The sequence below is a fragment of the Callospermophilus lateralis genome, chromosome 8 (genome assembly GCF_048772815.1).
Source record: "Callospermophilus lateralis isolate mCalLat2 chromosome 8, mCalLat2.hap1, whole genome shotgun sequence".
Lineage (NCBI taxonomy): Eukaryota > Metazoa > Chordata > Mammalia > Rodentia > Sciuridae > Callospermophilus > Callospermophilus lateralis.
Window position 1 is genome coordinate 81,455,677 of NC_135312.1, and position 13,725 is coordinate 81,469,401.

At 35.3% G+C, this 13,725-nt stretch overlaps 1 protein-coding gene across 13 annotated transcripts in view; it reads right to left on the bottom strand.

Annotated features, from left to right (window-relative positions):
* The window catches only part of Ank2 (ankyrin 2), a 227,041-nt gene that overhangs the window by 103,374 nt on the left and 109,942 nt on the right, over positions 1-13,725 (bottom strand). For 11 of the 13 annotated variants that reach the window (XM_076865197.2, XM_076865195.2, XM_076865196.2 and 8 more), the window contains 4 exons: positions 13,399-13,596; positions 11,234-11,332; positions 10,975-11,073; positions 5,977-6,075 (listed from right to left, as the gene is read on the bottom strand). In XM_076865197.2, the coding sequence (XP_076721312.2) occupies positions 5,977-6,075; positions 10,975-11,073; positions 11,234-11,332; positions 13,399-13,596 (495 nt within the window). The remainder of the gene's footprint in view (positions 1-5,976; positions 6,076-10,974; positions 11,074-11,233; positions 11,333-13,398; positions 13,597-13,725) is intronic. The other 2 variants (XM_076865199.2, XM_076865198.2) reach the window with 1 other exon arrangement.

The window sequence follows — 13,725 nt, forward strand, 5'->3', positions numbered from 1 at the left end:
AATCTGATTTAAAGAGATTTTGTTACAGAAATTTTGAAGATGGGCCTGGGATTTACATCCAGGACTTCAAAGATGAAATGGAACTCTGGCAAGAAGCAAATGGAATGAACGATTAGCCAAATGCTTTATTTTAAAAACAGAGAGAGGATATAGCTGGGTATAAATGAGAGGAAGGACATATTTAAGGATCATGAAATTGCCTGTCTCTAATGTGCAGTCAGGAATCAAGTTTTCAGAGCTAAGAGAACCAGACCAAACCACTGTCTCATGTAAAAAGAAAATTGGGTGTAACCTTAGTGATGAAAGAGGGTTTATCTTTATAATCTGTCCAGGGAATCTCATAATAAAACTGAGAAAGGAAAAACTTGGCCAGCTTCCAGGGCTAAGAATGAGTGGAGAAAAGTTAGGATAGATACGTCTAAAGGAATGCAGTACCTTAAAGTAATGAGAAGAAAAAAAGAAAGAAACTATAGGAAAGATGAAATTGCATTGCTTCTAATATTGAAATAATCATATTAGCATTATTTACTTCTCATTCAGAAGTAAATAATAAGTAATAGTAATTATTATTCAGAAGTAAATAATAAATAATGGTAATGATTATTTCAGTATTAGAACTGGAGTTTCATAAAAAAAAATTGCAGTTTATAAATTTCCTTTATGTACAAGGTACATGTGACTTATCCTTGTACCAGACCTGAAAGGAAGGCATAGAATGTATTATTAAACCATTTTCCAGATGAAGAGAATAAAAGGAATTTAATAAGTTCTCAAGGATTATACAAGGTCATTAAACTATTAAACTCAAATGAAGGCACTGAATTCTTGAGATAATGTTTCTTGGCTACATATTCTACATAAATAGATAAAATAAGATGCATAAAGAACAAATCTCAGCTGTTATCACAGTGACTTGGGAAGCTGAGACAGGAGGATCACAAATTCAAGGTCAGTCTCAGCAACTTAGTGAAGACATAAGCAAAGTAACCAAACTCTGTCTCAAAAAAAAAAAAAAAAAATTAAAAGGCTGGGAATGTTGCTCAGTGGGTAAGCACCCCTGGTTTCAATCCTCAATACCCCCCCAAAAAAGAAAGATTGACTCTCAATAGGAATGAAGAGTTGAACATTTACAAAAATAAGTGGTTAGCAAAACATACAACCACCAAAAAATGAAGGAACTTGAGAATAGCTACAGTGAACATTCCCTTCTCAGACCTCCAACCTACAGAACTCGACAGAGCTGGGTATAGAAGCAACATACTCTCAAAAGTGTTTTTCAATGAGTGTGTTTGGCAGGCAGGTGATGACAGCTCTCATCTACGGATAAGAAGTGGCAATCCTTGACCCTTGACTGGCGGTAGCTATGGATAACTGGTAAATGCTCAACCATTTCTGCTCTGAGAATTAAGGTTTTTGGTGTTTTGTTTGCTTTTTCAGTTAAGAAGCAAGTTGTCTTGTCCACTTTTTTTCAATTTTTGATATAGTCCTATAAGAAAATGGGAAAGGAAAGGACACAAAGATTTTGCTAAGAAAATCCTGCAACCTGTAACCAGGATACCAGACCTTTTCAAGTTTGGGCAGTTATCTCTGTGGAATAGCAAAAGCTGAATTAGCTGCTTCAAACTAAAATTAAATAAAGCCAAGGAAAAGAACTGGAAACATGCAGAAGACTGGTAGGAAGAGGTAAAACTATGCAGGGGGTTGGGGGGAGCCTGGTACCCTAGGAAAGGCAACAATTATTCATTATAAAGTATCACTGACGTGATACAACCTGGTCAAGGAAGTAGGTGAACCCTGCTTGACCTCCAGAGCCTACTGTTTTACTTGGCTTAGAGGCAACCAAAATTAGGAAGACTTGCTGAGCTCCAACTTCTTTTGCAAAGACAGAAATAACAGTTTCTGGTACATGGTTATAAAAAAAAATTGATGAGCCAGGCACAGTGACACACATCTTTAATCCCAGCTGCTCAGGAGGCTGAGGCAGAAGGATTGGAAGTTCAGAGCCAGCCTCAGCAACTTAGTGAGGCTCTAAGGAACTTGGTGAGACCTCAAGAAACTTAGCAAGATCCTGTCTCGAAATAAAAAATTAAAAAGCTGCACATGTGACTCAGTGATCAAGTGCTATTAGGTTCAATCCCTGGTGCCAAAAATAAATAGAAAATATTGATGATATTTCTGCTATTAGTTACCAGGTAACAGGGTACCCAGGAACTAAGTCTACTGGTAGCTATTTAAAGTTTTGAATGAGTTAAGTTGCAAGTGAGGTTAAGTCTTTGTGATCACTGGATCCCTAAAGCAAAACTTGAGCCCCAACAAAATAAGCTCCTAAAGCAAGAGAACTTGGCTCTGTTGGTCCTCCTGGTCATTTCTCTTGTGAATCCTGAACAAGAAGTACCTTTCTCAGATAAGGTCCACAGATTGGTTGACCAAGGAACTTATGCCACTGTAGCCCCTGCTGTCCACTCTGTCCAGCAAAAATATGTCCCATGCCCCTGACTAAATAGAGTATGCTGCTTGCAGTTTAAAATTAGAAATATTATTGTGATTATGCAGGGTTTTTTGTTATATATTGGCAGTAGGCAAAAAATTTATGATTTAGTCCTGAATTATATAACCATGAGGTATTCATTTCAAAACTCAGTTGAGAAGAATGACAGGTGACAGAGATCTTAACTTTTGAGTTTAATGTAGACCTAATTTTTTAATCTCCTATTTGGGAGAGGGTGAGTTCTAAAACAATGGCATTAGGTTAAGAAAGGAAGTTTTCAGGGGAAACCAAGTAAAACAGAGCAGATATGTGTTCATTTTTTTGCCCAGTACCCTTGCACCTCTTTCTGAGAATAGAGCTCCTTCCTTTGCACTACATGTGGCTCTAGAGGGTTTATCTAGAGGTTCTAGAGCATTTATCCCAATTCATGAATGGGCCATGTAAATGTGAATGGGTCCAGGCTTGCTCTATGTCCTGGTCTTGGCCACCTGCTCAGGAAAGGGATGTGACTAATTAGAAACCAGCGATTTGTTTGGGTGAGACAGAAAAAAGAGCTTTTCAATGTAAAGAAAAGCTCTCTTAACATTGAAACAGGAGGTAAAGAAATCAAGTAGATTAGAGCTCAGCTACTTCCTTGTCCAGGCTGCCTTGCAATGATGCTTTATGGTGAGGGAATTAATTCCTCTAGGCAAAGTTAGGAGGAAGATGCAGAACCACAAGAGAAATCCTCTTTATCCTAATTGTGGCCACAGCCAAGTCAGCACTATGTTCAATTTGAGGACCCCAATCCACTCTGCAACACAGGGCTGCTCTGTGTGTCAAATAAGATATTTTGTTACAAATGCTTCATGAATTATAAAGCACTGCACAAATGTTAACAAAATTAAAGAGTTTCAGGGAAACCTTAAAGGATTAAATTAAAGTAAAAAACTCATGGCAAAGTTTGCCTTAAAATAGAATATGTGAATATCAGTGGTAAATCACTCGGGAGTTCAATCCCCAGAACCCTGCCCCCACTAAAAATAGAACACATGAAAAGGAAAACTCTAGTTCCTTGCTTCTCAGAGTATAATCCCAGAACAGGAGAAATGACATCACCTGTGAGTTAGAAATGTAGAACTGAGTTCAAATCTTCAATTAACAATGTGCCCCAGGTGATTTTTATACACATTGGCCTTTGGGGAGAACTGCTCTATAAAGCATGGTATTTTTCCTATTCGTAATAGAAGGATGCTATTCTGAAGAGATTTCAGCTGCATTTTAGAGTAAGTGGTAAGGTAAAGAGAAAAGAAAACATATGAAATTTAATATTTAAATTAAAAGGAATAGCTGGGCATGGTGGCGCCTGTAATCTCATGGGCTCAGGAGGCTGAGGCAAAAGGATCACAAGTTCAAAGTCAGCTTCAGGAACTTAGCAAAGCCCTAAGCAATTTAGTGAGATGCTGTCTCAAACATTAAAAAAAGGTTGGGGATAAGGCCCAATGGTTGAGTGCTGCTGGGTTTAATCCTTGTACCAAAATGATAATAATAATAATAAAAATAAATTAGAAGAAATGAACAATTAAGAGATATTTGTTTTTATATGAAGCCTACAAGACTAGATGTAGTTGTAAAAGAGAGCCTGCATGTCAAATAAATAAATGAATACATAAATGAGGGATTGTTACACTAGTTCAAAGGGAAGAATATGTAGCCAGTGGTGTTTTTAAAGAAGGGATTTCCGATGGTATCCAAAGGGTATATGCCCATAATGATAGGTTAAATCAATGTAGAAAATAGGCTTAAAAACATGAAAATGAATAAATTATTAAAAATTTTTTGAATATTAGAAAAATACTAAGGGGTTTTATCTTAAAAGGAAAATTGGAAACTTTTATTATTAAATATGGATGGGGTAGGGGATTAAAAGGATAGTGGAATGTGATGGACAACATTACCCAAAGTACATGTATGAAGAAATGAATTGGTGTGAATATACTTTATATTCAACCAGAGATATGAAAAATTGTGCTGTATATATGTAATAAGAATTGAAATGCATCCATGGATTACAAAAATACAGTGGGAACATTATGACCATTTCTGATTTAAAAAAAAGTGAAGTTCATGGTACTCAGAAATATTCTGACAACAGAAATATTTTTTAAATAGCAGAATGCCAGGTGACCTTAAAAGGAAATGAGAAAAAAATGCTGTGGCATGGGGAAACACTGAATAACAAAAACTTTAAAAACATAAAAACACGAAACATCCATGATTGTTATCAATGAACATATAAGTTACACTACTTGTATAATGAGTAGAAAGTCAGATAAAACCTAAAACAACTTAAGTGATGTCAAGGCTGTGTGGATACCACTGAATTCTTCATGGTGATCCAAGGGAACTGTTATAAGCAAAAGCCTATTAAAGTCACTGAGTCAGAGAAGGCTGAGGATGTCTGGAAAGCAGACTAGAGGTTTCTGAGTCCAGTCCTCATATTTTAATGATAAAGACAGAAATGAAGTGACTTAACTAACATCCCTGAAAATTCTGATGACTCCAGCCAGATGCCTTCATTCCAAGACAATGGCTTCTTAAATGAGGCCTCAATGGTATGACTCAAGCTAAAGTGAGTCCTAACTTAGGTTTCCAGTGTTGGGTAAGGAGAGAAAGTGTTTAAGTAGTCCATAAGGATCTCAATGATGGTAGTGCAAAAGTTAACGGAACAATGTGGAAAGGGAAATAGAAAGAGATTACTAGTGTGCTCAGCAGAAAGAAAGAAGGTGAGAAAAGAAATTGGGAAATAAAATAAAATAAAATAAAAAGGTAAAATCAACCCATGAGGAAATTGAAGTCATTAGAAACAGATCAAGTCTTATCAAGTAATCTCCAGCGCCCAAATTCTTCTCTTCTGAAATAGCAAAAATGTAGAACATCTAAATGTATAAAGTCCAGAGAGGAAAGGAAAGTAGACCTCAATATAAAAGAAAGGAAAGTGAAACAGATAAAAGAGAAACATTAAAATTTTGAAGATAATTTGTGTTTTCTTTCTTTTTTTTCTTAATCTGGTATTTTGAAGTAACTTGAAAGGAATGACTATAAAAATTTGGTGTTGGTGTTGGTAGTAAGAAATCAATTTTAATATGTATGACATCTATATAATGCAGGTATAAGGTTTTTAAGTTCATGACAATAAAAAGATGTGTGTACTGTCCTGGGTTAAACAATTATATTAAGATTTAAGTCAATGCTGCATGTCTTTGATGCCAAATTGTATATATTTTCAAATGTTTCTGAAACTGGGGTTCATTTTTCATTGTTCAAACTTATATTTTGTGTATCACTTTTTTTTTTTTTTTTTTTTTGGCCTGAAAATGTTGTCATTTCACTGATGCATTCACTTAGGTCCTATGGCATTTTCAAACCAAGGAACTGAAGAATACACATCTCTTAAAGATGAGACCATGCACTGTGATAGGAGAGAACCTGGGAGCCCCAGAACCTACCCTGGCTCTGGCATCGACAAGGGCACCATTTCTCAGGAGGCATCGGACCACTTCCACCTGCCCTGCCCGGGCTGCCATGTGCAGTGCCGTCTCCCCACGCTGCCAAGAAACAAAAATCGTCCAATCATAAATAAACCCTCTGCTGTTGATGGTAAAGAATAAAGAGTCCCTTTTTACGAAAGTCAGCAATACATCCAAGGATTTAAGAAATCTACGAAGAGGCATAGTTATTGAGTTTGGAAAAAATATAGTTTTGTGTCTTCTCCATCTTCATAAGGATAAAGCAAATGTTTTATTTATTTGTTTTTCAGTCTTTGACAAACTAGTGAACTTACCCACACATCCAGGATACCTTAAGGTTTAACTTCACAATCAAGCTGCCATAACTTATACTGGTTTGGAGATAAAGTTATTTTTCACCCTGCAAATCTAAAATCTGTCATGGATCCCATGTCAATGAGCAACTTCAAATACAAAAGACACAGTAACAGGGGGAAAAAAATCATATAACTTGTACCATGCATATTTATTTTCAAATTTTAAACTTAACTTTTGAATAATAATACACTATTATTTGATATCTGATTTGTCTTTGTGTTATGAGATTAGATAACAACGCTTCATACAAGAAGTCTGATTTATCTTGGAGGTGTCCTATTTAACATTAATTATAGGCGGTGATCTGAGCAAGCTCCTGAGAGAGGAGGGGTCATCTGTGGAAGTCAGCAGCACCGGGCACCACATCAGTGCTCAAGTATGACACACCAGTGCTCAAGTATCTGACACACTCAATGGGAGTTGGGAAGCATGAGGGTTAGATGTAAGAGGATCTGTTCACTGGGAAGCCTGTTATTACTGAAGAGGGCAGGATTTCCTTCAAATCATGTTACAGTGAGAACAAGATAGTAGAATAAAAATTATTCTATGTCGATTTGCCATGATGTTTCTAGAACATAAGGCTGATTCCAACCAACTAAAGCAAATCATTCCAAATACACTAAATGGATTTTAAATCTGGCTGTGCTAATTGAATATTTCTGACAAACTCCTGTGATTAATGTCTTCTGATGCTTTGCACAACAAACCTTTAAATCTAGAGGGTTTCAGGTATGTGGCTCACAGTTCATTTCCACTCTTCAGAGACCCATTCCTTTTGAAGTTATGGGAAACTCCTGTCAAATGACTTAATTGTGAATGCATTAAACTGAATGTCTTCTCTAATTTTCTCTTCTTTGTTGATGACTCACTTATCTCTAGTAATTATCTGATAGCAAACCGTGACTTTTGTAAAGTAAATGTATCTGGAATATGTTATTTTATAAAATGATGTATCACTGGAGTAGCAATAGTTGTCTTCAGAATTTAAACATATGGCATTTTTTTTTCCTTTTTGGACAATCATGATTTCTAACTTGTTTTCTGTAACATATAAAACTTGAGTCTCAATAGATGAGGCTGATTCTAACTGCTTAAAAAAAAAAAGTACAAATCTTCATTTCTAGGTCTGATAAAAGGTTAGCAATCTTATTAGTTTTGGTAGAAACAAAGGCAAGAACAAATTATTTCTTGATAAGAGGTTAAGTCAAAGAGGCCCCAGGAGTTCCTACTCAATGGTGAAATTACATGTTTGTTTTACAAGCCAAGCTTTATCAATAGGAATTGTCAAAATCTAAAAATGTTTTCAGTACTAGTCTTAATATTTTGAAAAGCTTTACTTTATACATAAAATAAGTTATTTTTATGATTTTTACACACATGAAATTGATGAGTTAGTTATGAACCTAAAGTATTAAACTTCATATTTAAAGAAAAGTTACATATGTATGCAGACCTGGTCCTTCCACTTTTTAATGATGATCTTTAATTCTTGTTTAAAGACTCTGGAACAACTGCCATTTATTATAAATTGCCCTTGCCATTTATTATTTATTTGTATTACCACTGTTTCTGCATAGGTATAAATAAGAAAATAAAAGGAAGTATATACTGTTTACCTCAATAATTTTCATTATCAATTGTTAGTCTGTTTTCATTATATTAAGCTAATTAACTTTTAAGAATTGGGGGAAATTTTTTAAACATAATACAAAGTGTGAACTTCACCATGACTTATAGGAAGAAGAGATGACTTTTTAATAACCTGCATGATTGTACTCTCAATAGTCCTAAAACTGCTTGCTTTTCTACTTCCGTGGTTGTCAATGAATACATCAGTTTATGAGTGTACTGTAACTGGTAGGGCAGTTTTCAAGGTGCATTATAAGCTTCCTGCAAAAGAAGCTTTTCAGTGTAAATATCTGCACTTGATTGAGTTACTGGTACACTTTACACTGGAGTGAATTTTCAGACAAAAACAAGACCAGCAAGAGAATGGATATGCTCATGTCCAAAGCAGGTACTAGGTTTCATGCTCCTCTTCTCAGTTGTTAAAATCGACTGCAGACAGCTACATGGACTTCCACTTTGGCTGCATCAAGTTGGAAAGCATCAAAGCACAACAGACAGCATTGCATTCAAAAATGCAACATGATTTCAGGCAGCACACAGAGGCTCCAAGGGTGGGGTACTTTGGGGTCAGGAAATGACCAACTCTAACACAGCAAGCAGGCAATCAGTGTTCACACAGCTTCTTAATCAACTTGCAAAGAGTTCTGGATTGAATAGTTATATCCTCATATTCACAGGCATCCTACCACTAGAGAAAGTTAAATTCCTCTAAATGTAGGAGTACCAGGTTTAGCAAATAAAAATACAGATGGCCAGTTAAATTTTAATTCCAGACAAACAATGAATAATTACTTTAGTATGTCTCAACTATTGCATGGGACATATTTATACTAAAAAAAAAATCATTGTTTATCTAAAATCTAAATTTAATGAGGAATCTTGTATTTTATCTAGAAACTCTAACTACAGATATATACTTCCTAAAGAACACATCTTCTAAAAGTCAACGAACAAACAAAACCAACTAGGAACCCTGTTGAGAAGACAATTAAATTGGCAGGTGCTTCTCAAGAATTTGTTTTAAGGGGACTGGAGGGGAAGAGAACGTAGTGGACAAATGAACAGAACAAAATGAAGAATTTTAGAAAGACTAATTGAAAGTTATGTTTGATAGATTTATGTTTAATTGCCAGATTTGGGAGTCTTTAAGAGATTGAACATTTTTATTGTTTCAATTAGTGTTTTATTTATTTTTATTGAAAAATCTACATGTCTTCTATATAATTTCCCTTCTCCCATCCCTAGGGGAACATATTGGAAGGAAATAGCCATCAAAGATTTGGAATTGGTCAGTTAAGAAGCAAAACAAGAATGGTCACAGAATCCCACAACTGTTTTGTATGGATTATTCTCGAAGATTTTACAAAAAAATCTCCCCTAAGAAAAAGATTAATTTAGGGGATTTCAATCAAACAACCCCATGGAATATAATTGCATGTGTTACTATTGTAACATGATATCGATTTAACATGTTATCATTATTGCTCCTGTGAGTTTTTGAGTATTGAATTCAAATAATGAAAGGGCCGGGGGGCAGAAAGAATAGGAGAATATACACAGTATTTTTTTTTTTTAAGTTACTGGCCTGTATGTAAACCTGCTCAAGTCAAAATTTTTTTTGATCATATCTTAATGAAGAATAAAATATGCCTTCTTTTAGAGTTCTTAAAGTGACTAGAAATTAAACAAAAGTTGGCACATTATGAAATTACATCTGCTTAAATAGTTAACAATTAGCATATAATAGTGTAAACTTAGGACCAAAAATCAATAATTAGGAAAACAAAAATACAGACTTTAATAGTTTTTGCATCAACTCTTGGATAATATAGAGTATTAAATATTATATTTAAAATTAAATAAGTTTAGTTCCACAATGGATTTTGCCTAGGCATCAAAAACTTTAGCAAAGAAGCAATGTTTAAAACGGTAATGTGAGGGGAGATTAAAAAAAAAGCAAAATTGGAAATTTCTGTTTCACAACTTATATGAAAGGAGCTACTCAAAATCAGCAACAATAGTTAGACAAATGCTTCTGTAAACATGATTCTTTTTTACTAACGTGACTAACATTTATTGGGGGATAGTTATTTCTTTTGCAAATGTTTTTAAAAATCCCAATACTCTAGTGGCCACTCTTGAGCTTCTGATACATGATGGCACATGTGTAAGACAGTGCCCTTGCTCAGGGGAAATTTGAATTAGATGGTTTTCCATGATATAATAGGCAGAATTTAAAGGGGGGCAGAACCCACGAAAGTGAGAGAAATATAAAGAACTCAGAAGTAAAAAAAATTCTAATTTAGATTAGATAGAAGGATCCTGGGATAATCAGTGTTTCCTGGCAGAAGGAAAGTTGTCTGGAGATCAAAGTTCATTTTGGGAGAGTATAACTATTTCAAGTAAGACAGGTCTCCACTCCAGCAGAGGAAATTAAAACAAAATTTAAAAATCAAAGGAAGGTTAGGAAATGGAAAATCCTGTCATTGAAAAGAGGAAGAAGTTGTTATCAAGGAAAAAAAATCCCTATTTAACCCCTGGTTTATCTCTAGTTAATCTTTTGATAAGACTGATTATGGAACTGATTTGATATTTTATTGAAAAATATCTGGAATATAATTCACTCAAGCAACTAGGATGAGCCCAGAAGATTTTTTTTTTCCCCAACAATCATCTATTCACTCTCATAGGAGTGTTTAAAATGCAGTTTGAGTAAATGCATGTTACGTGCATGTTCAATCTATCTACTTTGGGTAGCTCAAGCTGTCTCACTTCACAACTCCCATTTCATTGTTGAGCCCATTTCTTACCTATCGAGGTTCTTTTTGGGATGTTCCAGCAATTATTTCACAGTATGTTATTATGAGGGCCCTTCTCAAAGCTAGGTTGCTGGCTCTGATGATATACACGCAAACACACCTACACACACCCACACTCTCAGCTCCTCTCTTTCTTTGTCCCTGCGGTTATTCTGACCCAAGCCATACTCACAATGTTAGTGACATCTGGAGAGGCTCCGTTCTGCAGCAGAAGGAGGACAATGTTCAAGTGGCCCATGAAGGCAGCCACATGTATTGGTGTGAGGCCAGACTGCGAAACAAAGCAACAGCAGTTTTACTCCTCTGCACCGGTGGGGCTTTGGGGCTTCTTCAGATAAATACAACTTGGTGAAGAGGACAGAAGATGGGTGAGAGGAAGGGTAAGGAATAAGAGAAGGAATGTTTCGTGATGAGCTGAAACATTTTTCTACCTCTGTTATAGCTTGGATTGAAGCCCCATATTTCACCAGCAGTTCCATGACTTTGATGCGGTTTTTCTTGCAGGCAATGTGCAGTGGAGTAAAACCATTCTGTGCAAAAGACAATCAAGTTAGTTGAAAACATGCAGAAACGATTCTCACACAACTCCATGCTGGCACATTGCAGGCAATAATGTTACATCGTCACAAAATGTCACCATTTCTTCAAACTCTGTGGGTGTCTGAATTTGGAAAGAAAAGGGGTGGTGTGTTCCTATGGGCACTGAATTTTGCTTCCTTGTGTCGTCGGGCCTGTTCTTAATTCTGTTTGTGTGCTTACAAAGCAAACAAAAAGAGAAGAAAATTACACAGGCCTACTCTTCAGAGAAGGAAAAATAGAGGGACAATTATATTTTATACATTCTTGGATGAAATGACTTGAAGATGCCTTGAAAATAAGAATGTGTTTTCATGATGAAGGGCCATTCTCAGAGCATAAGAATTGCTTATCTTTCTTTGAAAATCTTTGACAACGGCCTTTAAAATAATATTTCAGCTCTGCTATCCTTTTCTTTAGAGAAGAAGTGTTTCAAATTACGAGAAATTATTATTTATGTTATAAATTTATATCCTGAGGTTGTTTTTGTATTGAAAATATTTATCACATATATGCCAAAAAGACACATTTCATTTCATAAAGAAATGACTAAGTTCCTGAATATTTTCAAGAAAAAGGGAGAATTTCTGGGATCATTACAATCGTGGATACCTCTGAGAGTCAAGGAAGGTGGGAAGATGATTATGAGGTACTTTGTAACTTTGCAAACTAGGTGAATGTCCAGGAACTGGAGAAATTATGTGAAATTTTAATTAATCCCAAAGTTAAACATTATATGTTATATTTGTCATCTTTTTATTTAAACAATGACCCTTTATTGAGTTATATCTATTCTGCCAGTTAACAGTTTTACATGTCCCAATGGGTAAGGATCATCAATCGACATTTTATATGTTAGCAGTTCTCAGGAAAACACATGGTTTTATTTAAGCTAATGACTTCTTATCCTTCACAGTGGAGTGATAAACATAATTAGTTCATTGAGTCATTTCACCTATTTATAAACTGTATAACAAGCCAGATATAAATAGCCACATGAACATGTAGCACTTAAAATATATCTGTAATTATTAGATTGTGATATTTTATAAGCTTATTGAGCTCTATTCAATTAAAAATTAATACTTCATTTCCCTATGAAAAAATGAACACCATCACCTAATTGTACCTTTGAGGGTATATTTATTTCCTATGTAATTATTAATAAATTGATTCCAATGGAAATTTTCAAATAAAAGTAATAATTCATATTCAATGATATAAATGATTTTTCTCAACTTACATACTAATTAGAGAGGAATCTGCACTGACATAAATCATTTAAACGTGTGGAAAAAAGGATTTGCTTTTAGTTTGAGAATTAGGATACAAGTTGCATAAATTAGTACATGCCTAAAACTTCCAATGATTACTGTTAGAATATAAGTGAAGCAAGGAAGTTTATTTAATATTAGACCTTGGGAGACACAGAAGCTAATCTAAGGACTGCCTCTTGCAGGTTTCTCTTGAGCAATTCTTGGGATAGTTTCTATAAAATGCTTCCCAAAGAGACAGTACACCAGGCATCACTTTTCTATTAACCTATAACCATAGGGTAGTCAGGTCAAAAAGGAAAATCTGCAAGTGAACTTTCACAGGCTTTTATTTTATACTATCCTATGTATTCACATACAGTCATCACTTTACTCTTCCTTTTTCCCAAAAGAGATTATTAATTCTGACTCTATTTAATATCTAGAGATATCTAGAACTTTCCTTTTTTTTTCTTTTCTATTTTCCATTTAATATCACTCATTACTCCAGAACTTTATATCTATCTGTTTGCAATTCACTCATCTCAGGAATGTTACCTGGGTGTTCTCTTAAATCTATCCTTGCTCACCATCATTTAACAGCAAACCATGAAGGCATGAAGTCGGCAGGCAACTTGTGGGAGGTGACAAACTCGCAGTACTAACTATATATCTGTAACACTGCTGGTGTAGGCACCACTGGTCAATCAATGTGGATTTGTTTGTCTCAATCTGTATTTGGTAAATGTGGATTGGGCCAGGTTTACCAGGGCTCTGGCGTTGGGGTTGGCTCTCTTGTCCAGAAGGAGTTTGGTTACACGGTAGTGGCCACAGTGTGCAGCAACGTGGAGGGCCGTCAGGTAGTCGAGAGTGACATCATCCACAGGTGCTTTGTGCTGTAGCAAATGCTTCACACATTCTACATGGTCTCCCTGTGCAGCCATGTGAAGTGGAGATAGCCCATTCTGTATGTTAAAACAAAGCAGAACAATGTTTACCATTTCAAAAATGACTTTAAGTTTGTGAAACACAGCAGAGTCAATCCTTGATCTCTAACATAAGTGATAGGGGGGAAATAATATTGATTTGATGTC